Source organism: Puntigrus tetrazona, chromosome 15, assembly GCF_018831695.1.
Source record: "Puntigrus tetrazona isolate hp1 chromosome 15, ASM1883169v1, whole genome shotgun sequence".
In the NCBI taxonomy this organism is placed as follows: domain Eukaryota; kingdom Metazoa; phylum Chordata; class Actinopteri; order Cypriniformes; family Cyprinidae; genus Puntigrus; species Puntigrus tetrazona.
The window spans coordinates 20,869,499-20,894,083 of record NC_056713.1 but is presented as its reverse complement, the minus strand read 5'-3'; the positions used below and the strand labels follow the sequence as shown (position 1 = coordinate 20,894,083).

Genomic DNA, 24,585 nt, shown 5'->3' with positions numbered 1-24,585 from the left:
ATATAGTTTTTTTACAGTATAGTATAATAATATAATAAAAAAAATGTTTTGGTGGAAATTATACTACAGCTGAGATATGATGATGCTAAAGCTAAAAGTTATAATTTGTGAAATAATTGTTTTTTATTTACAGTAAAAATATGAATATTTATTAATTTGTTCTAATGATTAATAATAGCATAGTTTTTGTTAAACACAATTATATATATACATACTTGGTGGTATTAAAACTTGATTTTTAATTTTTTTTTTTTTTGAACATTATTTAAATGATCAAAAATGATTTTTAGTAGTTTTAGTTAACAACAAAACTGATAGCTAGCTGATTAGCTAGCCCACATTATATTATATTGAGTTCTTTCTCAAAAATAGTTAACTCTGTTTTAACCATTTTCTGCAGTTGGGTTATTTTGATGAGATTAACAACTTTAACCTAATACAGTACAACAATAGAAACATAACATGGAATATATATATATATATATATATATATATATATATATATATATATATATATATATATATATATGTATCTGTTTTTGCAAATAATCTCTTCGTATGCAAAGTAATATAAATGGAACATGTAGTAAACAACATGGGCTAAAAAAATCAATGGGTACATTACAAGTGATCGATAAACATAAATGAACTGCTGTGAGACAGTAAATGTGCCTTTAAGGAACCGTAGGGCTGTTTCCTCATATCAGTGGGCTAGATCATCTTAATCTGAGCTGATTTTATCACATCCTGACATCAAAGTTATATAATCTTAATAAATAAATCAGAGAGGAAGCTTTCTTTAGGATTAGCTGCATGAACATTTAGGCTGAAATAACAAGTCAGAGTTCAAGCTGAAGCAGAAACCAAAGGTGAACTGTTTGTTTGAGGATATCTACTAAAAGTAGCTGTTATGAAGAAGAAAGATGAGAACGAGTAAAAATAGATGGATGTATACAGTTCACCGTAAGTTCGTAAGTAGCCATTCAGATCAGAGAACAGAGTATCTCGTAGAGAATACTAGGAAAAGTGCATTACATAATAAGCTGTGTGTTTGCGTGCAGAGAGGCCCAGTTTCTTACGAAAGCCGAGCAGCCAGTCTGTTCTGGTGGACCAGAGTGTGGAGTTCAGATGCGAAGCTCAAGGAGACCCTGTGCCCACCATCCGCTGGAGAAAAGAGGACGGAGATCTTCCCAAGGGAAGGTATGAGTGAGAAAATGTCTGGTTAGTTTATATTAAGAACAGTAAAATTGAAAAGAGAAACAATCTTGTTTGTGCACCATCATCTTCTCAGGCATGAGATCTGGGAGGACCACACACTCAAGCTGAAGAGACTGACCTCAGGAGACGCCGGTACTTACACCTGTCAGGCGGAGAACATGATGGGGAAGACGGAGGCCAGCGCCACCCTCACCGTCCACGGTAAGAACACACAAACACACGCTGTCACTCATCTCACGCTGCTTGACAAACTGCTTTGATCCCGCAGCCACTTATCTATAATTTGAAGTAACGAATGCCCTCAGTGGGCGGGAGATTGTGCGTGTGCTTTGACCAGCTTATTCACAGCTGTTAGTTTTCAGACAAATGTTTACCGCTTTGACAGCTTGTCAGGTAGCTTTGTCTGACTGGATGATGTGTGTTTTTGAATATTCCTTACCGTTTTTTTCCTAGCTTGTTGAAATGTACTTTTTTTGTATCCTGTGAGGATTCTGTCATTCTTCTGAAGCGCCGCAGTGTCCTTTCCACCACATCTCAAGTGATTTATTGTGTCTGACAACATCCTGTGGTGGAAATGACATTTTAATGTGGAAAATTGGTGATATCTTCATTTTTTTTTTTTTTTTTTTTTTTTTTTTTGAAAACTTGATTGGAAATTCGGTTGACGTTAAACTTGATTATTATTTACTTCTGTGACTAAATGCAATTCATATTTTATCTCAAGCTTGCTCCTCACTTTTTGTTTTGTTAGTAACCAACCTATATATTTTTTATAGTATAGTATAATAATATAATAAAAAATGTTTTGGTGGAAATGATACTACAGCTGAGATAGTATGATGCTACAGCTAAAAGTTATAATTTGTGAAATAATTGTTTTTATTGACAGTAAAAATATGAATATTTATTACTTTGCCCTAATGATTAATAATAGCATAGTTTTTTGTTCAATACAATTTATTTAACAAAAGGAGAAATATTTATATAATATTTCTAAAAATATTTATTTAAATTAATCATTTATATTCATTATATATTTATGGCTATTTATAATTTAGACATTATATTTATATATTTATATATTTTATATATATATATATATATATATATATAATTTATTAATAAAAAAGTTTAATTGTAGAAGCACACATTTTACTTGTGATGTGTTCATTTTGTGTTAAGTCCCCTTGAGTAAATTTCACACTCCTGAAAGCTCAACTCTTTAGAGAACAACGTGCTCATTGTGTCGTGACACCCCTGAGCAGTTTCCTCCTCCTCTCTCATTCCCCGTTTCGCTTATTGCATTTACTGGTTTTTACCGCATACAGAAATCGCTGAATTATTATTTTACACGTGTATTTAGCGGGCCAGCAACACTGGAACCAGACTTATAAACACGTCTGCTTCGATAATCAGTCTGTCCAGTGATGGAGCTTATTACTAAACTTCTTTCGTCTTTGGCACAGCGTTGCTTTTCAGATGCCAAGACACGAGATTCACCGAACGTTTAAAATGTTTGGGTTCTATTAGAGAATGTCTTGTCTTGGCTGTGTTTTAAAACCTTGTGATATTCGTAGGTACATCCGAAACGATTCGTTAAATCATTCAATGTGTCTGAATGTGCGACTCACTAGCATTTGAGACACAAAACACACACAATCTCTTTCGGAGTAAGAGTCGGCTCTCTGTTAAAAAGCCATGAAAAGATGATGTTGGATACAAACGAGGCCTCTCTCAGCTGGCGATTTAGTCATTAGTACTGATGTATTTGAGGAAAGTGCTAGAATGCCATGCGAGTCCCAGGAGTAGCTGCGTTAATGGGCCATGGAAACCAAGTAGAGTGGGAGCCGCTAGCACTGCCAAAAGAGCAAGCGGCCCGTCCAAGTCCAGTTCTCTTTACCCAGCTGTTCTCAAATATACCGCTTTCCCTCATTTCTCACCCTTCATTTGTGTCCATCTCATAGGATTGACTCCAAATGGCCCGAGTTATTGCATTTAAAGTTAAATTCGACCTATTTACGGAGCTCGGTTTGTTGTGCACGATTCGCCTGCGGTTTCTTTGCATAATCTTTCATTAAAATAGAATTTTCATCCCGCTTTATTCCAGCTAAACAGTAGGCTTCATTTGGAAATGCGTGACCCTGCGGATGCTTTGCGAATGCCATTTCATATTGTTTTCGGTTTCTTTTAAAACTGTGTAATGGACACTTTTTACACAAATTATGCAGAACTGGTGCTGAAATGTGCCTCTGGTAACCTCCAAAAGTGGCACCTAGTGGCAATGAATGAATTTGCGTTTTCATTCAGACCAACATCAAGTTTTCAAAGATCTGCGCCCAAAAAGTGGGAGGGCAGTATGCTAATGTTTGACACTGACTTCAACATGAAATGACTTGGGATTCATTTAAAAAAAAAAATCGTTTCAATGATTCGGAGACGACCCTTTCTTTTGAGAGGCAAAACTTTATACCGGCACACTTTCAGGTTTTAAAACTTTGCAGGATATTTTCATTTACACACTACAGCTTATTTTCAGAAATCCATAATAGGGGCACAATTTGTATTTGTTTTAAAGAGTGTTTAATTTTCAGGCACTACGTTCTTAAAATAAAGGTGCCACAGAAGAACCATTCACCAGTTCACACATTTTAATAATCTAAAAAAAACTTTTTCCATTATAATGAACCTTTTGTGCAAAGGAAAAGCTTTGGTTAATTTTAAAGGTTCTTCGTGGATCCATCGATGCCAATAAAGAACATTTTGTGTGTAGCGGGAACAAATAAAATAATAAAACTATTTGAAAAGATCAGACACAGTAGCTTTTAAAGGGCCAGACCCTGGGTTACATTGTCCACCTAATAAAACCTTTGGCCAGAACGGAAGAATAAAACCTCCATTCATACCTCATACTCACAACTCAACACAGATATAGTTGTTTCTTTATGTGGTTTCTGCCATATATTTCAGCTCATGATATATTTACAACGTGTGTGTGTGTGTGTGTGCTTGCCACACCTTATGTTTTGTGTATGTTCTTGTGTTTTATTCTCATAAATACATCACTGCACAGATTTAGTTCCGTATGCATATCCTGTCATTTTTGCTTCATGTCGTGTGCAGTTTTTTTTGCGCATCTATCACATCTGTGTTTTATCGTGCTTCTATTTTTTTTCTTTCCTCTTTCAGTTGTGTCTGGTAAGTTGCAAATGTCACCCGTCACCATATACGCTGCATTGACAGCAACAGGAAGTTGTCAGAACCACCATCCATCCACCTTCCATCCTCCCACCAATCAGCACGCTTGTCTGGGTTGTCACCGGCAACAGTGACAGCACAGCAGGCCTGGGTAAAACTAATGCTCGCTCGGAGCGCACAAGGTAACGTCAAAATCGCCTCATTTTATTCTCACTTAGTTGAAAATGCTTCCTTTTATTCCTCCGGATGCATTACGGCAGTGTAAGATTGGTTTAGTGCCGCGGCGTATGCGACGCTCGCCGGTGTAAGGGGTCATACTTTGTGTGGCATATTATGAACATATTCATCCTTATTACGAGCCGAAATGGCTCTGTGCTGTTAAGGACGCCGAAGTCGAGTTTGCGTGGAAAATCAAGAGAGTTTGCGATTAAGATGCATGAAAAACCTGCATCCCACATGACGCCGGTGCCATTAAAGTGTGTCAGCACGGGACAGATGGCTCAAATTTATCCCCCATCTCCATGTAAATTTTATTGCTTTGTGCCCTTGCCCATGCAAATGAAGCAGACGTGGCGGTCATGTCGTCTTTATATCACGTCTACATCTTTTTTTATGTTTCGGCATACCTGCACATGCGTCCATTAAACAGCAGTATGACTCTTCTTTTATGGCCTGCCGTTAATGTGACGCTGAAGGGTTGAGCTCTGTCAGTCTTCAGTGGATTTATTGAACACGCAAGAAATTCAGCTGATGCCAAAGACCCCTTGAAATTTGTAGAGGCTAAAATGCGCTTGATAAACACACGGTTTTTCTCTTCTAGAACCAAATATATTAATCACTCACGTCTGATCCTGTGTTCTATAAAACGCGGCTTAATCTGTGACGTAAACTAAAGATAACTGACCCAACTCCTGTTTAATAAAAAAATATTTTAGAACAGTATGCTCATCAAATCATTTCATAGCATTGTGTGAAGAAACGTAAATAGAAAATAATTCTGACAAAATTCTGTTTACAGTAATGCACTTACACTGGATGTTTAAAAATGTTAATATGCATTTACTATATATATAAAGTTGTGTATATGTTTTTAAACCATTAGACCTCCACTGTAAGTGCATTAATGTAAATGTTATTTTTTTAGTTTTTTTTTCAAAATGTCAAAAGTCAAAATGATCTATTTATTGATTAATTTGTTTAACTCATGTTCCTGCAGTTCCTCCGGTGTTCGTGGTGCGACCCAGGAATCAAGTGGTCGGGATGGGCCGTACCGTGACCTTTCAATGCGAAGCCACAGGAAGTCCTCAGCCTGCCATATTTTGGCAGAAAGAAGGCAGTCAGGTGAGAATGTTTTTGTTTTTCTCTTGTGATACGAAGATGCATTTCCTGAGCGCACTTTTACAGTAACATATAAAATGCATGGCACTCTTCCCCATTAAAGTCAGTCGGATTTATGAGGCTGGTAGATTTATAAGGCCATCTGCACATTTACACACATCTAATGGGCTCTGTAACACTCCACACCTCTAACACACCTCAAGTCATCTTGGTTTGATCAGTATCGCTCATCACACACTCAGGAAACCAGACACACCGTGTTAATAGTAAGTCTGAACGTGCAAGTCCTGACAAGATGTTTATTTCTCACATGCTGAATATTCTTTCAGTAATTAGCGTTTATGTTTTTATATTTATGCTACCAGATTCTACCTCTATTCATAGATCTTTTTCCTCTTTCCCCCTCTCCAGAACCTTCTGTTCTCCTCTCAACCTCCTCCTCCCTCCAGTCGATTCTCTGTCTCTCAGACGGGTGATCTGACCATCACAGCGGTCGAGCGTTCGGATGGAGGCTACTACAGCTGTCAGGCTCTGAACATCGCTGGCAGTGTGATCACCAAAGCTCTGCTGGAGGTTACAGATGGTGAGATGAACGCACTCAACGTAGATAAAGCCTTAGTGAGCGCAAAAATGCTTATATCTTTATATCACACATTTTAGGGGAAGTTACTTCCAAAAAGTATTAATTTAATTTTATTTAATTTTATTTTATTTAATTTTATTTAATTTTATTTAATTTTATTTAATTTTATTTATTTTATTTATTTTATTTATTTTTTTATTTAATTTAATTTTATTTATTTTATTTATTTTATTTTATTTTTATTTATGCTTCATTTATGAATTTATAAATGCTTTATATACTGCATCAATTGCACTGTAAATCAATTATTCCTTATATAACTTATGGATTTATTTGTAAACTAATTAACCTTTTCTAGATGGGCATTAAAAAGATCAAATGTTTTGACATTACAGCAAAATGCAGCTCAGAGATGTTTTTCCACCAGGATGCAATTAATTTTAAGTTTTTTAATCTTTTTACTGAATCATTAAAAAGAATCTGTTCATAAGAGTCTTTGTTAGCTAAATAAACATTATAGCCTTGTTGCTGTTTATTTTCACACACTGCTGGACAACAATTAATCGCATCCAAGGGTTTTGTGTGCATAATATATGTGTGTGTACTGTGTATATTAATTCCGTATTCATAAATACACACCCATGCATGTATATATGTAAATATATATAGTAATTATAGATTATATGACTATAACTAGTAAGTACATGTAAATATTTTACATGTACAATAAGTATATACTTTATGTGTGTGTGTCTATATATATATATATATATATATATATATATATATATATATATATATATATATATATATATACACACACACACACACACACACACACACACAGTACACATATATATATTTATTTTGGATGCAATAAATCGCAAGTAATCATTGCACAGCACTAGTATGATGGCAAAAAATATTTGTGGCTAGATGTCAAATGAACTATAAATAATACTTTATAGAAAATACACAAAATTACTCCGGCACTGATTACTATGAACGCATGTTCAAATAGTCAATAAGACACTTCAACCGAATAGTGACAGTTTGGCAGTTCTCCTCATCCAACATAATCTCCTGTGAGTGCCGTCTTAAAAAAAAAAAAAGCCAAAACAAGACAAAGAGAGCGTATTTGAGGTAAAGGAAGAATAATAACAGTTATTCTAGCGCCAATCTGCTCTCTGGCCTCGTTCTCACTGCGGGCACGGAGCGTAATTACAGGTCACCGCCATGATGATTCAGTAATTACAACAGCGAGGACACAAGCGTGCCTGAGCGAACGTGTCATGCGATACATAATTCATCCCTTTGATGGCCCTCACAAAAGTGTTGTAGTGCTTTGAAAGCGCGCTGTAGTGGCGGTTATGCAAATTTCAGCCGTATAAATGGCGGTAATGCTTCTAGCCGAGTCGAACACAATCAGACGGACGTAAACATCTCAGCGTTTACTACAATCAGACGGACCGGGTCCGCTGTGAGAGAGAGAGCGGGCCGCAGCGGGTGTGTTTTAGCGTGTGTGTGTGTGTGTGTGTGTGTGTGTGAGGGAGGTTTAGTGCTGCTGAAATGCTGCCGGTATTAATTGCTCGTCTCTAGTTTGGCTTCACTCTGCTACTGCTGGTGACTGATTAGAAAATTGCTTCCAGTTGAAAAAATTGGATTCCATCTCTATTTCTCTCTCTCTCTCGTTCTTAAAACATGTACTCAGCTCGTTTGCTGCCAGGCATTCCTCTCTCACATGCTATTTTTCCTTGGTTACATTTATTTTTATTTGCGTTCTTCGTTCTCTTTACCTCTGACCGTACACGCACCCGCTTCTGTGGCTCTTAGAAAATGTGGAAGGATGTATTTTGGATTTTGGTTTGGAGTACAGTAGCGTTTTATTATAGTTATTATAATGATATTAGTAGGTCTGGGACAACTTTAAGACTCTGTCTTAAGACTTTGCGTCTCGTTCCGTCTCACTTTCTTCCTCTTTGTCTCATCCTGTCTCTCACTTTTAAGTTTAATGCATTTTAGTGGCATAATAGATCATTGGATTCATATCACTTACCCGAATGCATTTTATTTTATTTTACACCAAAGTGATTTATCTCAGAATTATTCCTTTTATTTGTTTTTTTAATAACAAGTAACAAGGAAGAATTTACACCAAAGGGATTCATCAAGTTTTATTTATTTATTTTATAAGACAAAATTAAATAATAAGGAAGATTTATTAAAGAAAGATGGAAGTGTTCATTGTATGTTGTTTTTATTTTATTGCTTTAATCTACATTTTGTATTAATTATTTGTAGAATTTTATTTATTTGATCAATAAAGATAAATAAAATGAAATAATAAGAATAAAAAAAAAATGGTTTATGCATTAAAAAAAGTAATTAATAATAACCTAATATACCATTAAATCAAATTTGCTAACTAAATACAATAAACACTCAATAGGATAATAATAAACATTATTTTGCTACTGTTATCGTGCTCTTATACTCAAGTGATTGGTTTGTCTCTCACAGTGATCTCAGACAGGCCTCCACCCGTCGTCCGCCAGGGTCCCACCAACCAGACCGTGTCTGTGGATGGGACGGTGGTCCTGGGATGCCAAGCCACCGGCACACCGATTCCCACCATCCTGTGGAGGAAAGACGGGGTCCTGGTGTCCACCCACGACTCTCGCCTCAAACAGCTGGACACGGGAGCCCTGCAGATCCGCTACGCTAAGGTACGGTGGCTCTGAGGGGTCAGAACCACATCAAAGCCCGACATATTTATCATGCAGATGAATGTACAGTAACGTGGGACGTGACTCGGGTTCACGGGAAACGTCTCCTTTTGGCGGATTTATGGCTTTGAAACTCCTCTCTGACCCTCACGATGCATTAAAAAACTCACGCATGGAGGTTTGAGCATGCGCTCGTTTACTGCACCAAACCAACTTGTTCTCGTAAAGTACTGTTTCCCTTGTTAGCTTTTCCTTAGTAACAGATTTTTATGGAATTTTCCATTCCAAACACACCGCACTGAACAACTATTTACGGGGAATCTTGAGCAGTTTTGTGCTGCGCCGCTCGTCTCAGACCCAGCGCCTCGCTTTCGTTTTTATTAATATTTTATTCATGGAGGTTTCTGAATGCGGCGGGATGGTTTATTGGATGCGGTTAGCTTGCTGTTACTTTCTGAGCTGAAGTTGGCAGATCTTTTTTTGAGCCGTTAGCTGTTTTATTCCCAGATATCTGAGACAGCACTGCCGGATTCACTGACGGAATCAAAAATCACAGCTCCCTTTAGAAAAATATTGTGTTATGAATTCCATTTCCACAATTTTACCTCGTACCTAGCTGTTTGCGAGGGCATACATTCCATGAGAATATAATAAAATGATTAATATGATTTTTGATTATACATGCCATACCATTAACTACAACTTTTCCCTTAATACATTTTTAATTTGCTGCTCATTAATAGCTAGTTGTTAAATGTAAGGTACTTTTAGTATTAGGGATGTAGAATAATGCATTAATACGTGCTTAATTAGCACTAATAAACGGCTAATTTTCTAGTAATGCGCATGCTAATAAGCAACTAATAGGTGTTTCCATAAAATATAGTGTTACCGCATTATTCACTTTATTGCTTCATTAATCGAACTGGGTACTGAAAATTATTTCATTACTTTAATAGCTGTAATTCATTCCAAAAATGATTTAAAAAGGACAATAAACGTAATTTAAGGGGAAAAAAAATTGTTTTTCGTTTAGCAAAAAATAAAAACCTTTAAAAAACTGGTAACTCACAATACAACACAATACAAAAAATGATAACATATTTAATTTATTTATTTTTATACAACATTTAAGAGATCTCCAAAGTCTTAATATCTCATTAATTTCATATATTGTCATATATAGTTGATCTTGTTTGGTTTTTATTGGGCAAAATACACATTTTTCAGTACCTCACTGTAAATAAGTTAGTAATAATACAGGTCCAAAGTATTGATACAGTACAGCTATATGATCATACCTCCTTAATGATTTCAATTTGGTTGCGTAACAGTCCTACCGTCCTGTTTATGCGTGCATCTTTGAAGGTTTGTGCTTTTGTTGGCGTGCGAGTGAACGCAGACGTATGTGTGTGTCGTACAGCATCAGACAGGCCTTCCTTTCATCCCTCACTACAGCACAACATCATCATCTCACACACAGACGGCCAGTGTTCAGAGAGCCGTCAGTCAGCCTGCAGGTTTTGATGTGTGAACACACACTCCTGCTGTCACGAGGGGGAGGGGCGCGTTTCCTGTCACTGCACACACACACACACACACACACACACGAGCGCCCGGGTTCCCCCTGCACGGGGGTCAAAGGTCCCCGCAGCGTGGGCTGTCAGAATATGACTTTAATTAACGTAGATGTCTCACTTGACGACGTCTCGCTTCTTTTAAAGAATAGAGGAGAGATAAGGCGAAATGAGGAGATGCGTCTCTATCTGTTGCGCTTTGGGCGGTCCGCTTTAATGAACATGTCATTAAGCGAACACAAGCACACCAGTAGCTCCAGATAGACTGTCTATTTCTGGTGACTTTCATGCCTTCTCCGTAAATTGAATGGCGCTTTGGCTGACGTGTTTTTAAACGTATTATTTTAGCATAGATATTAGCATACATCAACACTACATCATACAGTCACTATTACTGTCATGTGCTAAGAAAGCGCTGTCTAGGAACATACATATAAATGTTTTATTTGTGTCTTGTTTTCTCCTTTTTTTACATTTTTTGATTCATTCATTCAGCTTTATTTATGTATTTTATCATCATTTTGATTACCTTGTAAGTCCTCCAACTAACTACTGTTTCTTTTCTGTTTTTCTATATTTCTATTTATTTATTTTTAAAGGAATTTTATTTATTTATTTGTTTGTCAAACGATTAATCGTTAGTAAAAGGTTTTATATTTAAAACATGTTTATACATAATATTTACATGTATTTATAATAATTTAATTTATACAATTTATATTATAAATAAATATATTTATTATATACAAATATTTATTTTTCTGAAATATATAAATGCCTGTATGTGTATATAAATATACACAGTACACATATGTTATGTAAATATTTTTTTTTGTTATTAGATACGTTTAGTTGTGATTAATCGTTTGACAGCACTAGTTTTCAATCACCGTTTATGATAAGTCCTCCAAATAACCTTTTAGATTTTTTTTGTTTAACAAATGCTAGTGGAGCAGAAATTTTACATGCCTCCTTCACATACATATATGCATACACCTTTATGAATCATCTATAAAAACAGATCGATTCATACATTCTAAACAGTACACATCGGAGAAATATCTGCTGAATGTAATTTTCTCAAACGAGGAATATACACTGTACATTGGTGTTAAATGACACTATAGTGTCAAACTAAGAGTTATTTTGGAGCTTAGTAGTTGGATTTTTTTCTTGATTTCAGCTGGGAGACACTGGCATGTACACCTGCACCGCGTCCACCCCCAGCGGAGAGGCGTCTTGGAAGGCTTACCTGGAAGTGCAAGGTACAAAAGAGGCCGCAGGATAACAGACAATAGAACGAGAGGCGCTGAGAAACACACGTCGGGAAATCAAGTTTCAAATTGAGTTTGAAATTAAACCTTCGTCTGCCTGTAATTGGTTTTCATGACGCAAATTTGAGTCGCATGCACTGGAAAACAAAATCATTTCATTTCTCGTTGTTTTTCTCTTGTTTTCCAACACAAGTAACTGAAGGTCCTTAAAGATGCACAATTCATACGCAAGTGGGGTGAGAGAAATAAAGAAGTCTATTTACCCTAGTGGCAAATATATCTCTCTTTTTAAAGCTTAACACTCACAAAATTTAGTTAGATTCTTTCTAAAAACAAGACTTAATATCTAGGCTATTTAATATTTGATGTAATGTCTCGTACTGCACGTAGTCTTTTGCTTCCCATGTAAATTGACCTTGTTGTAAAAATCTTTAGATATTCATTTATTCAAATTTTCCTTTTTACAAGCTGTTAGTGCGTAGATAAGACCCCTAAAGTTACAAAGACTAAAGTTACGTAACCAAATAGAGATGCTTCATAAAAGTTACGACTTGTCCACACCCCTAAAATGCCCCCACTTCCGTGTCACCGTATAGGTTTATCATGTTATGGTAAGGGCCAATCAGAGCACACCTCGCTTTTTTAGAATGATGAGTTTTGTACAAATCGACACTCTTCAGGAAGGCGGGGCTTAAGAAGAAAAACAATAATGTACCTTATGTAGAAAATAATTGTTTTTCGAACTTTAAACCGCATTAACACATAGCATTACACCAAATATAAGAAATAGCGTTCTTTTTAGAGACACCGTGACTTTAATTTTAGGTTTTTTGGGCGTAATCGTTGCACAGGATGATATGCTCGTGTGTTTATCGTGTGTTTCAGAGTTCGGTGCTCCGGTTCAGCCGGGCCGACCCACAGATCCCAACCTCATCCCCAGCGCCCCCTTCAAACCAGAGGTCACGGACGTCAGCCGCACCTCTGTGTCTCTGTCCTGGAAGCCCAACCTGAACGCTGGAGCCACGCCCACATCTTACGTCATAGAAGCCTTCAGGTGACATCATCGCTTATTTATCATCGCTCGGTTTGCTTGCGCGAGCGTGCGCTTTATAAACATTCGCGAATACCCTTCTAAGCAAATGGCTGTAAATTATCGTAAATAATCACACCCACGTCAGCGCTCCCCTCAAAGGTTTGCGATATTTCGCTACAAATTTCGGGCCGCAGGGTAAACGGACGTTTGATTTGTGTGTTGCGGATGGCAGCCACGCGGCGGGCAGCAGCTGGCAGACTCTCGCGGATCACGTGAAGACGGAGAGCTTCGTTCTGAAAGCCCTGAAGCCCAGCGCCGTCTACCTGTTCCTGGTGAGAGCGGCTAACGCGTACGGCCTCAGCGACCCGAGCCCCATCAGCGACGCTGTCAAAACACAAGGTCAGCTCACCTTTGACCTCCCGGACAAGCACCTTTCGTGCGCTTTAAATATCGCACCCGTGAGGATTATCATACGTACGGTCGGCATGTTGCCTCTGAATTGATATTCATATATGCTTGCGCTTCATATTTTCTGTGTGGTTTGTGTTTATGTGAGCAGACGTCCCACCAACCAGTCAGGGAGTGGACCACGGGCAGATCCAGAGGGAGCTGGGAGATGTCGTCATTCACCTCCACAATCCCACAATTCTCTCATCGTCTTCTGTCAGAGTCCAGTGGACTGTGAGTGCCCCCACATTTTCTTTTAAAGCGACAGTTCGCTGAAAAACCAATGTCATTAATTTCTCTTTTAAAACTTATTTAAAGATAATATTTTGTCAGTTAAGTCTGTATTATATTCCTTAACTCACCGGCACCTTTTTATCTCAGTTTAAGCATATATTTAATGAGATTTAACTCATTTTTATGTGGTATTGAACAAATGAATTCAGTTTAAATTAAACAGTGTGTTCTAAACATCTGAAGTCAAGGTTAATTCTGTACAGATTTTCACTCCGCACACACAAGAACAGAAGTATTCCCAGCATGTTACTTTTTAACATTTTGGGTCGTTCGCACTTTATACGTATTTAATCAGAAACAGCTGAAACGACATCTGCTTTTATTGGGGCGGATCAAGAATTGATTAAAATCTTTACAAGCGCGCACACTTCTCCTCCCTCCACGGCCATATGGACCGATCCCAGTCCTGAACACCTCCGATATGAAAACCGTTTCACATTAGAAGTCAACAGAAGCTCGAATCTGCATTTTCTTGAATTTCAACGCCACCAAATAAAGGAATTTTTTTTTGCTATCATTTAGTTAGCAACTCTAATAGTTACAGCAACTATGTTGTCATGTCTGACGGCTAATGCTAATGGTAATCATTAGCAGCGTTTGAAGCGTCTAAGTGGTTTTGTCCTTCCGTTTTGCCCTGTTCTTGCCTGCAGGTCGAGCAGCAGTCTCAGTACATCCAGGGCTATAAGGTGATGTACCGGCCGTCTCCGGAGGGAGCTCAGCAGCGCGTGGAATGGGCCATGTTTGAGGTTCGAACCCTGGGGGAGCACAGCGCAGTCGTCACCCAGCTCAAGAAGGGCGTGACCTATGAGTTCAAAGTCCGACCTTTCTTCAACGAGTTCCAAGGCACAGACAGCGACATCAAAGTGGCCAAAACCCTGGAGGAAGGTGAGGAGAGCTTCCAGCCATCTGACTGTGTGCTCTTTAAAGCAGCCGTTCCTTTCTCATCCACTTCAAAGAAGTAAGAGTTCATTTGCAAAAACAGATAACACTTTTCAAAAATCCAGTGAATCGCAATCAAATTTCAGATCATTTTCATGGTTTTATTGTGTTACCTCAATCAACAGCAGATTGAGGTAATACAATAAAAACATGACGATTATCTATATTAAAATTTTTAAAATGATCCGAAAAAGGTTATGTGATTTTGCAAATAAACTCTTCATATATATATATATATATATATATATATATATATATATATATATATATATATATATATATATATATATATTATGCATTAAACATATGGTTTTTCTAAACTATGGTTTATAATAAACTGCAGCTGGTTTGTAAGTTATATATATATATATATATATATATATATATATATATATATATATATATATATATATATATATATGCTGCAGTTTCTTTACAAACCATAGTTTAGGAAATCTTTATGTTTAATGCACTTCATTATGTTAACAACTAATGTAATATTTCTATTTTTATATCAATATGGTACAAGATTGTCCTCTTTAAATTAATGTCTTGAGTCGCTGGGTATATATATTGCAATAGCCAAAAATACATTGCATGGGTCAAAATGATATTTTTTGTTTATGCCAAAAATCATTAGGATATTAAGTAAGGATCATGTTTCATGATGATAGTTTGTATATTTCCTGCTATAAATGTATTAAAACTTCAGCTGATTTATAAATCTCAAATTTTAATTTATACGTATGTTTGTTTCGTGAATATAAAAATGAATTATAATGAAATATGGTTTGGTTTTGTGCAACATAAATTCTAAAACGTTTTATTTTGTTAAAATAAAAAAAAAACCTTAAAATCATCATATATCCAATAAATTGAATTTAAATGATTACAATTACTTTTGCGCTCGCATTCCTAAGCAAAATCAAAGAGCGTTTTGCATGTGCGCCCATGTGTACCCGCTGGGACAGGAAGTGCACTTATTTTTGGCTTCGGCTCGATCGCATTCACATGCCCGTGCGGACCTCTAGAGCAAGAAAGGCGCTCGCCCGCATTCAGTACTTTTCATTTTTGTTAACGTGTGGTCTGTGGCCCGCGAGGGAGGGCAAAGCGGGCCGTTTAAAACCCTTCACGAGAGCCAAGCAGCCAAAGAGAAGCCAAAAACCGAAAGCTCAAACAACTGCTGTGCTAATTGTTCTGAGGGTGTGGCGTCTGTGGCTCTGGAGAACGCCAGCCATTTGGTTTGCTCTAAATTTGCCTGTGCATGCATGCGTGTGTGTGTGTGTGTGTGTGTGTGTTCGCGCGCCTACTTTTTTATGTAATTGAAATGCAAAACGTCAGAGACAGCAAACACAAAGCAAATGTTTCACTCCAGGGCTCTGTTTTAACGTTCATTTATGTATTAAGTGGATAATAGTTATGCGAAATAAAGTTCAGTGACAACGTTCCGTTCACCCTGAGCTCGAGCTGGCATCCGGGATGGTCCAATCACGTCGCTTGGCAGTCGGCGCTCATTATTTAAGTGCACTAATACCGCTGAGTGTGTACTATTAAAATGAGTGCTTGCATGTGTTTCAGAGAACACACACACACACACAGACACACGCGTAGCTGCTGTACATGTCTACTCCATGTTTATTTACACACACACACACACACACACACACACACACACACACACGCTTTAAATCTGCATGTTTTGCCTAATTGAAGGTGTTGAGAAGGTGTATATGCACACGTGTATATTGTAAGGTGTGTGTAACGTCCCGCTCGTGTCTCTTATCGCAGCGCCCAGCGCCGCTCCCAGGGGGGTCACCATAACGGGAAGCGGAGACAACGGCACAGCTATTCTGGTTTCCTGGCAACCGCCCCCGGAGGAGGAGCAGAACGGCGTGGTGCAGGAGTATAAGGTACCAACCACAGGAAACGGAAAACGAGAGAGAGAGACAAAGAGAGCGTGAAAAAAACAAAAGCAGCGGAATGAAGGACGGTAGCGGAGGAAGGGAATAGGAAGCGGAAGGGGAAATTATATTAACCGGCTCACACTTCATTCGTTTTATGACGCGCTGCCGAATGAATGCCGGGAGTGTGGTGGTTAGTGGCTTGGTTTTCATTGGGGGGGGATTTAGATGTTGTGACATGCCGCCACCTAGTGGCTCAGGTGGGGTGTTACCACAATGGCCTTCCAGATGTGATCATAGGGAACGTTTTGATACGTTTATGGCAAAACATTGCCTTATAAGCATTTGAAATTACGATTACAGTATCTATATAAATATTTGATCACTTTGTGGTGTTATTCTAAATATTGTAGTTGTCTGTTTGTATTTCATACGCAATCGTACACATTAACGTGAAGAGTTAATTTGCAAAAAATAGAAAGATACATTTTCAAAAAATTTTTAATAATCTCAATTAAACTGCAGTCGGGTTATTGTTATTAGGTTTAAAAAAAGTCAAATAATACCTACAAAAAATACAGCTAACTAGCAAAATAAAACACAATAAACATGATAACATAAGTAAAAACAGTAAAAAAAAATTGTCACGTTTTTTTTCATTCCATTTAATCTCAATCAAACTGCAGTCAGGTTATTGCGATTAGGTTAAAAATAAGTAAAATAATAACTAAAATAATACAGCTATCTAGCAGAATAAAACACAATAAACGTGATGACATAAAAGCATAAAAAAAATAAAAAATTGCAGCATCGATTTTCTAGCTTCCCTGCAATCCCTCTCTATGTCTGTTTTATTTCTTTGTCTTTGTGTGCTTTTCATATCCGCACGAGGCTCTTCTTTAGTTTTCTTTTGTCGACTCAAAGTACGAACCTGTATCTGACGTTGTTTTGAACAGGGCTGCTTTCAGACAAAATATAACACTTAAAAACGTGCCACAATATATTTCGTAAGATAATTACGTTCGCGAATTATGAACAAGAATTTGTATTTGTAGTCATACGCAATCATACCAGCAAATATAATTGCGCCGACCGCACGTCTTTTATGTGCTTTTCGTGTCCGAACAAGATAACAGGGTCCATCTCATACAATATTCCTCTCAGGCTTTTACATTTTAATGGCTTTTGCGGTGTTTCGGTATTTAGTTCGTAGGCCGGCGCTGGCGAAAACAGGCGCGGTTTGAGTCGTTCAGTCCCAGTTAATTTTCCAGGTAAATGTTTTCAGGCAGTTAAAGGAAGGTAGTCAGTAATTTCATGCTTGTTAAATTGGGCGGAGGAGGATTTTTCGCTAATCACTTTTCTTGTACATTTTTTTTTTTTACCCCGTTGTGCCTTCAGGAGAGCTTCGGGACCCCCAGAACATTTTCGCTCGTTACCTCTCTTTCTCTCTTTCGACCCATAATCCACTTTTTTTTTTCCTCTGAAGCCTTCGGGGATGTCTAAATCTGGTTAGCGTATCCGAAAAAGGGGACGTCAGCGTAGAAAAACATGTAAAAAGGCTTTTTTTTTTCTATGCGTCATTGTGTGGAGCTCAGAGTAGATCAGCGCTCTGACCTTATAATGGAAGTTAGAGGGCTGATATCACGTTTCACCCCAGTGAACGGGCCCCCTGCTGGGCCTGTGATTGTGTTAGGGTGAGGGTGGCTGATCCCAGCTCTGGTCACGCACGGGGTCGCACACACACTTTGACGCTCATTTGGACGGCCACGGCTGGCTGGGCTTCCCGAGAGGAGGAAACAGAACGGGGTCGAGTGCGCGCAACGAAAACAAAGACTCTGCATTTTCGTGTCAGGAAAAATCTGACTTTTGACACGAAGACGGAATGTCAGTACCACCGATAGGGAGTGTTGTTCTGGCTGGTGAATCTTGTTTGAGTCTGAACTTCATGATAGCAGGAGGGCTGACGGAAACTAGCTGTATTTTGAGGACGGTTAGCAGAACGGTTATTCTGTTTGTACAAACACAGACGTTTTACTGAGCTGACGCTTGTCATGATAAGTGTTTTGATAAAAATATTCAAGCATCATTTAATTATATTTCAATAATAATAATAATAATAATATACACAGGTTTGGAAACATTTATTGAATCTGTGCTTCTCAAAATAAAAATAAAAATTTGTAATAAAAATAAAAATATATATTACAAATTTGGAAATAAAAAGAGATGAGAAAATATCTTATGCTCTTTAAATTTTTTGAAAGACTTTTTATATTTTGAAAATATTTAATAATAAATTCGCATTTACATTACTTATTATTAATATAATTATTAAAGGGTTCATATTCAGCTTAAATTCAAGTGTGTCCAAAGCTGTAAAAAAAATATTATTATCATTATTGTTATTAAGATAATCTGCAGCAAAAATGCAGTCATGTATCCAAATCTTTTGTTAACCTCCCCCAAAAAAACCCATATATATATATATATATATATATATATATATATATATATATATATATATATATATATATATATATATATATATATATATATATATATATATATATATATATACATACTATTATGTTTTTTTACGGACACTACATCCTTTTTATACTTAAATCATAAAGTAGGTGTGCCCAAACATTAGACTGGTTAAATTATGTCAGTATCACTTAAAAAGGTTCAGTCTTTCAGAACAGACTTGTTACTCAACATAAATAATGTTTATTAAGCCCTAACCGCTTGTCCCCTATCATGTTTTCTTTACTCTTCCCTCAGATCTGGTGTCTGGGTAATGAAAGCAGATACCACATTAACCGCACGGTGGATGGGTCCACGCACTCGGTCCTGATCCCCGGCCTGCTCGCGGGGGTCACGTACAGGGTGGAGGTGGCAGCCAGCACGGGGGCCGGCCCCGGGGTCAAGAGCGACGCGACGTCCTTCCAGCTGGGTGAGTCGGACCGAGCATTTGATTGCAGAATCACAACAAACGATCTGATAGCAGCCACCGGCCCGTTTTAACACCCCGATGTGTTATTCTGGCTGGAAAGGTTTGCGATAACGGCCATTGCTTAAAGCCCGCCTGCGCCGTTTACGCTTGCGGATGGCACGGTTGTAACTTGCCTTGTGGTTAGCCATCAAAAATATGTAATTTACAAAAACCGCCTTATCAGAGTCCTCATTCCCATCCGGGAATAAAGGAGACGTCAAGTAAAGTGCAGTTTACTTTAGCGCGGCAAAGCCTTTAATTGCTTGAAGTTTATTTCTCCATTAACTTACCAGCTTTAACTTGTTCAGCCTCGAGACATCGGTGGCAACGGTTAAACTGCGCTGAATGGAAGCGATTGTGACGCAGACTGGTGCTGTGCCAATGGATACAGGTGGATAATAGGCCATCCGGTTATGCAGATCTTTTTTTAATAAGATGCCAATCAGCGCTGTCAGAAACTAGTTTATAGTCAGTGGTTTGACAGAAAGAGATTAAATGGTCTTTTGGAACCCCGTCGGATACACAAAGAGAGACTCATACAGTAAAGTAGACTAAGAAAAACAATCGATCAACTTTTGGACTTGATATAAAGCAGCTGTTGTTGTAGTGTTAGACCAAGCTGAGTTTTATTAGTAAGCAGTATGGTTGGTCTGCATGACTGTTGTGATGAAGGGAGAGGGTTTTGTATGTGTTACTTAAATAGAAAAATAATATGCAATATAGATCGTCATTAAAAGTGAAAGTTTCTGTTTACTTAACCTTTATGCGTGTGCTGTGTGTATAAATACACGAACTTGCATACATTTAAGAAATAATTTTTTTTATAGATTTATGACATTTTGTTTATATACAAAATATATTTATAATATAAAATATATGTAAATATTAAATGTAAATATTTTCAAAATGTGTGTATTTATACATAATGATTTTTAAATGTATTTTTACATAATGAATATACAGAGCGCACACAAACATATATTGTATGTATTGTTTATGTAAACATAAACAATTTTTTTGGATGCAATTTGTTGCGGTTGATTATTTGACAGCAGTATTTACATGTATTGCTTAAATTAAATTAAATTAAATCATGTGATACTAAAGACTGAAAATTTGACTGAAATTTATATATATATATATATATATATATATATTAAAGGCTACATATGTGTATGTGTATATATATATATATATATATATATATATATATATATATATATATATATATATATATGTGTGTGTGTGTGTGTGTGTGTGTGTGTTTTTTTTTCCTTGATGTCGTTTGCAAGCTTTTCTAGGAGCATTACATTGTATTCTGGGCAATACTCATTGAAACGCATTTGGTAGCAGCAGTTTGAACTGTGACCCCACACAGAGAGCAACACATTTTCAGGCACTGAAGTGCAGTGTGGGATGAATGCACTCGGCACCGACTGATCTGCTTCCATTCCCCTGCCGCGTGCGCTTCTGTGGCCTTACAGCGGCGCCGGAAGCAGAGCACGCGGGTCTCAAAAGCATTTGTCACACCGTGGGCTTTCTTGCATCTTTGCATCCTACGCACCTGTCCTGGCCTGGCCTCTCAGCGGAGTCTCAGTCACAACCAAACAACAAACAAAACCTCTGAGACAGGAAGTACAGAGGACAGACTCGCAGAGACGGAGCGGGGAGTGCAGGAGAGATGCTCAGGTTTGGGGAGAACCTGTTTGCCCCCAGCTAAAGAAAAAAAAACAAGACAAAAACCGAACATAGTCAAAAAGATGAAAGCGACGCCCACATGAAACGCAGGGAGGAAGGGGAAAAGATGAAAAAATAGAAGGGAGTCAAAGGAATGAGATTTCTTTTGGGTCGACAGCGCTAGCTTCTCTTTAATGTAGAAATAAGAGAGGGCAACCGAGAGAGACGGCACAGAAGGGAAGCTGCTTTGTTGGTTGCAGTTCTTCTAGACAGCGGCTTGTCATTCATAATTCATCTTTTACATAATATATAAAAGCACTCACTTTTTACTTTTATATTCCAAGTTATTATTCCAGTTCAGAGGCAGCATTTAGCAAAATTCACTTTATTAATCATAAAGAAAATGAACAGCTCTGAATAAAACTCAATAGCGTTTCTTTTCTGTAGCTGTTTTACGGTTAAAGTAAAATTGCAGTTTTTTTTTTTTTTTTTTTAGAACATCACGTTATTTTTGATATATAATTATTGTTGTTTTACTATTTTATTGTTGTAGTTGCTATTGCTATTAACAATAAATCTGTAAAACTTTAAGGAAACCAATTTAAAGGAATGTTTAAATTAAAAAAAGTGAAATTAGTGCTGCCAAACAATTAATTGCATTTAGAATTTTTTGTATGTGGATACATATGTATGTGCATTGTATATATATATATATATATATATATATATATATATATATATATGAATGAAAATATTTTCAAAATATATGCTGTATGGGTGTGTGTATATATATATATATATATATATATATATATATATATATATATATATAAAATGTTCTTTATATATATTTTATATTTATATATAAATATATTTAATATATAAACATATAAACATATTTTATTTAACATAGCATATTTTTCTTCAATTATAGATAGATAGACAGATTCACACTTTTAGTTGTCTGTTATATTAATTGACTTTTATATTTATCGATTTTATAAAAAAAACTATTTTACTTCAAATAAAAATGTTTTACTTTTCTCATTTCTCTATCTGTCTTTATCTCAGACTCGACAGGCCGCGTTCTTCAGCCGCCGCTGGACGACGACAACACGATTTCCCAGCAGATCTCAGACGTGGTGCGCCAGCCGGCCTTCATCGCGGGCATCGGCGCGGCCTGCTGGATCATCCTCATGGTCTTCAGCATCTGGCTGTACCGCCACCGCAAGAAGAGGAACGGCCTCAGCAGCAGCTACGCCGGCATCCGCAAAGGTCAGCCCGCTCTCTCTTCCAGCTCCGCTGCTAAATGACGGATTTCACACTGCATTCGCACATAACGGTTTAAAAACGCATAAAATATAACATCAGCAGGAGGTTAGTCACTCCAACCTTATAATTACGAATCTCGGAGCTTTCATTAAAGAGGCGTGGCCTGTGTCTCATCTAAAACAGAAACATTCCAGCTGATCTTTTAATATGGAGTTTGTGTTAGTCGGAGGCAGATGTTTAATGCTTTGGTTATCAACTCTTCTTTCTTTCTTTGGCCTCGAGCTCTGCAGCTGCTTGTGTTTTGCTTCGTAATCTCAGGTTTAATCCTAAACATCAGCCTCTTTTTATTAAAGCCGGCATGAGAACGCTTTTCCTAAATGAGATAAACCCGATCCGCAGCCACCGAAATCCATACTTTTCTGCCGTGCTCCCGCGTTTTAAAAAGCCGTTTCCTCTCTTGACCCTGATGAATCACGTCGGATCCTTTACAGTCTGAATCCAGAGCAGCTTTTGCTTTCTTTCCCGTTTTCTCTTTCATTGAAGAGATGACTGAGATGGAGAACGGAACAATGGCGGGGTTTTTTTTCCGATGCGTGTCTCAAGGACATGAAGCTAATGGAATGTTTATTGGCAGGAATCTAAAGGAAAGGATCCAAGCCATTCATTAGCGTTCGCATTCATAGACTCCTAAGGCTGGGCCGCATTCAAGTTAATTGAACGTGTCGACCACAAGAGCACAAAAAAGCCAAAATGAATATGTCCGTTTTTCAAGGTTGAGAGCACCTGAATTCATTTACCAGGATGACTCGACAACATCTTATTTCAACAACCGCGCAAGACTGACAGGCGGCTTTTTAAGAGACATGCTTTTAAATGTTAGTGGAATTATTAAAAAAAAAAAAGGTTTGCAGGACTCGACAGTGAGCTTTGTGTGCGGATGTGTGCTTTCATGGCTCGCAGACTTAAACGTTATCTTGTCTAGTCGTCTCCTAGTCTAGTTATAATCAAGTTATCTTGTTTTGGAAGCTTCAGTTATAAAGGTTGACAGTTACGGAATAACTGTGTGCCATCGTTTTATAAAAAGCCACTGTCTTTATGAATGTATTATAGCACATTGAAAACCTACTAAATTAGGTGATGTAATTTAATAGTATTTGAACGTTTTAAAGTTAGTATAGAATAATCAAAATAAATATTACATATTATATATGTATGTATATATATATATATATATATATATATATATATATATATATATATATAAATTTTATATTTGATTTACTTTATACTAACTTTACCTTTTACTTAAAGAAGTTAACTTAATAAATTAGATATAAAACATACTACATATAATATAACTATATAAACTATATATTGCACAATTTTAAAGTATAAAATATTAAATATTTTAGGTTGTGTGTGTAGTGGTAGTATGTTGTCCTAAAACAAGAACACACATTGGTCTACTGCGAGTTACTGTATGTATATATATATATATATAGAGAGAGAGAGAGAGAGAGAGAGAGAGAGAGAGAGAGAGAGAGAGAGAGAGAGAGAGAGAGTTTCTATGACATACTTCCGGTAGATGTACCAATAGAATCAATAATACTATCTAAGTCCTTCTAAAGTAGTGTTTTTTTGATAAGCAAAATGTGTTAATCATTCGGATTTATTAAAAATGCTAATTCATTCTCTGCCGGTAGGAAGCGCTTTAAGCAGGAGAAACGGAGGTTTCCCCGGTAACGGCTGCAGACAAAGCAGCTCTGAGCTTACAAACGCTTCCTTACATGCAGGACGAAATGAAAACGACATTTTCTAAAGACAGTCTTCCTTCAGAAATACAGTAATATAAAAATACTCTGCGCCTCGGTTTGATTTTTAAAGCGTGCTCACGTTAATTCAACAAAACCGGCGGAAAATCGGTCGGTTTTGATATGGTGGCAGCTTGCCGCAAATTAATAAACGGATGTGAAACATACCCACAGCACAACAACTTCATTACTCATCATTAGCTGCTTTTGTAGCCGGCGGACCGATAAAAAAAACACAGACCGCTAACTTCAGGCCAGGCGTGTTCGAGTCACTTCACTTACAAAAAACGAAACTATGTGAACCA

The 24,585-nt window shown here is 37.2% G+C and overlaps 1 protein-coding gene across 5 annotated transcripts in view; it reads left to right on the top strand.

Moving 5' to 3' along the window:
- robo1 (roundabout, axon guidance receptor, homolog 1 (Drosophila)) overlaps positions 1-24,585 on the top strand; it is a 286,379-nt gene that overhangs the window by 241,005 nt on the left and 20,789 nt on the right. For 4 of the 5 annotated variants that reach the window (XM_043259081.1, XM_043259078.1, XM_043259079.1 and 1 more), the window contains 14 exons: positions 1,062-1,200; positions 1,292-1,419; positions 4,405-4,413; positions 5,630-5,754; positions 6,163-6,334; positions 8,855-9,060; positions 11,821-11,902; positions 12,797-12,965; positions 13,177-13,343; positions 13,504-13,625; positions 14,336-14,570; positions 16,413-16,534; positions 19,310-19,481; positions 22,269-22,472. In XM_043259081.1, coding sequence (XP_043115016.1) covers positions 1,062-1,200; positions 1,292-1,419; positions 4,405-4,413; positions 5,630-5,754; positions 6,163-6,334; positions 8,855-9,060; positions 11,821-11,902; positions 12,797-12,965; positions 13,177-13,343; positions 13,504-13,625; positions 14,336-14,570; positions 16,413-16,534; positions 19,310-19,481; positions 22,269-22,472 — 2,052 coding nt within the window. The remainder of the gene's footprint in view (positions 1-1,061; positions 1,201-1,291; positions 1,420-4,404; positions 4,414-5,629; positions 5,755-6,162; positions 6,335-8,854; positions 9,061-11,820; positions 11,903-12,796; positions 12,966-13,176; positions 13,344-13,503; positions 13,626-14,335; positions 14,571-16,412; positions 16,535-19,309; positions 19,482-22,268; positions 22,473-24,585) is intronic. The other variant, XM_043259080.1, reaches the window with a different exon arrangement.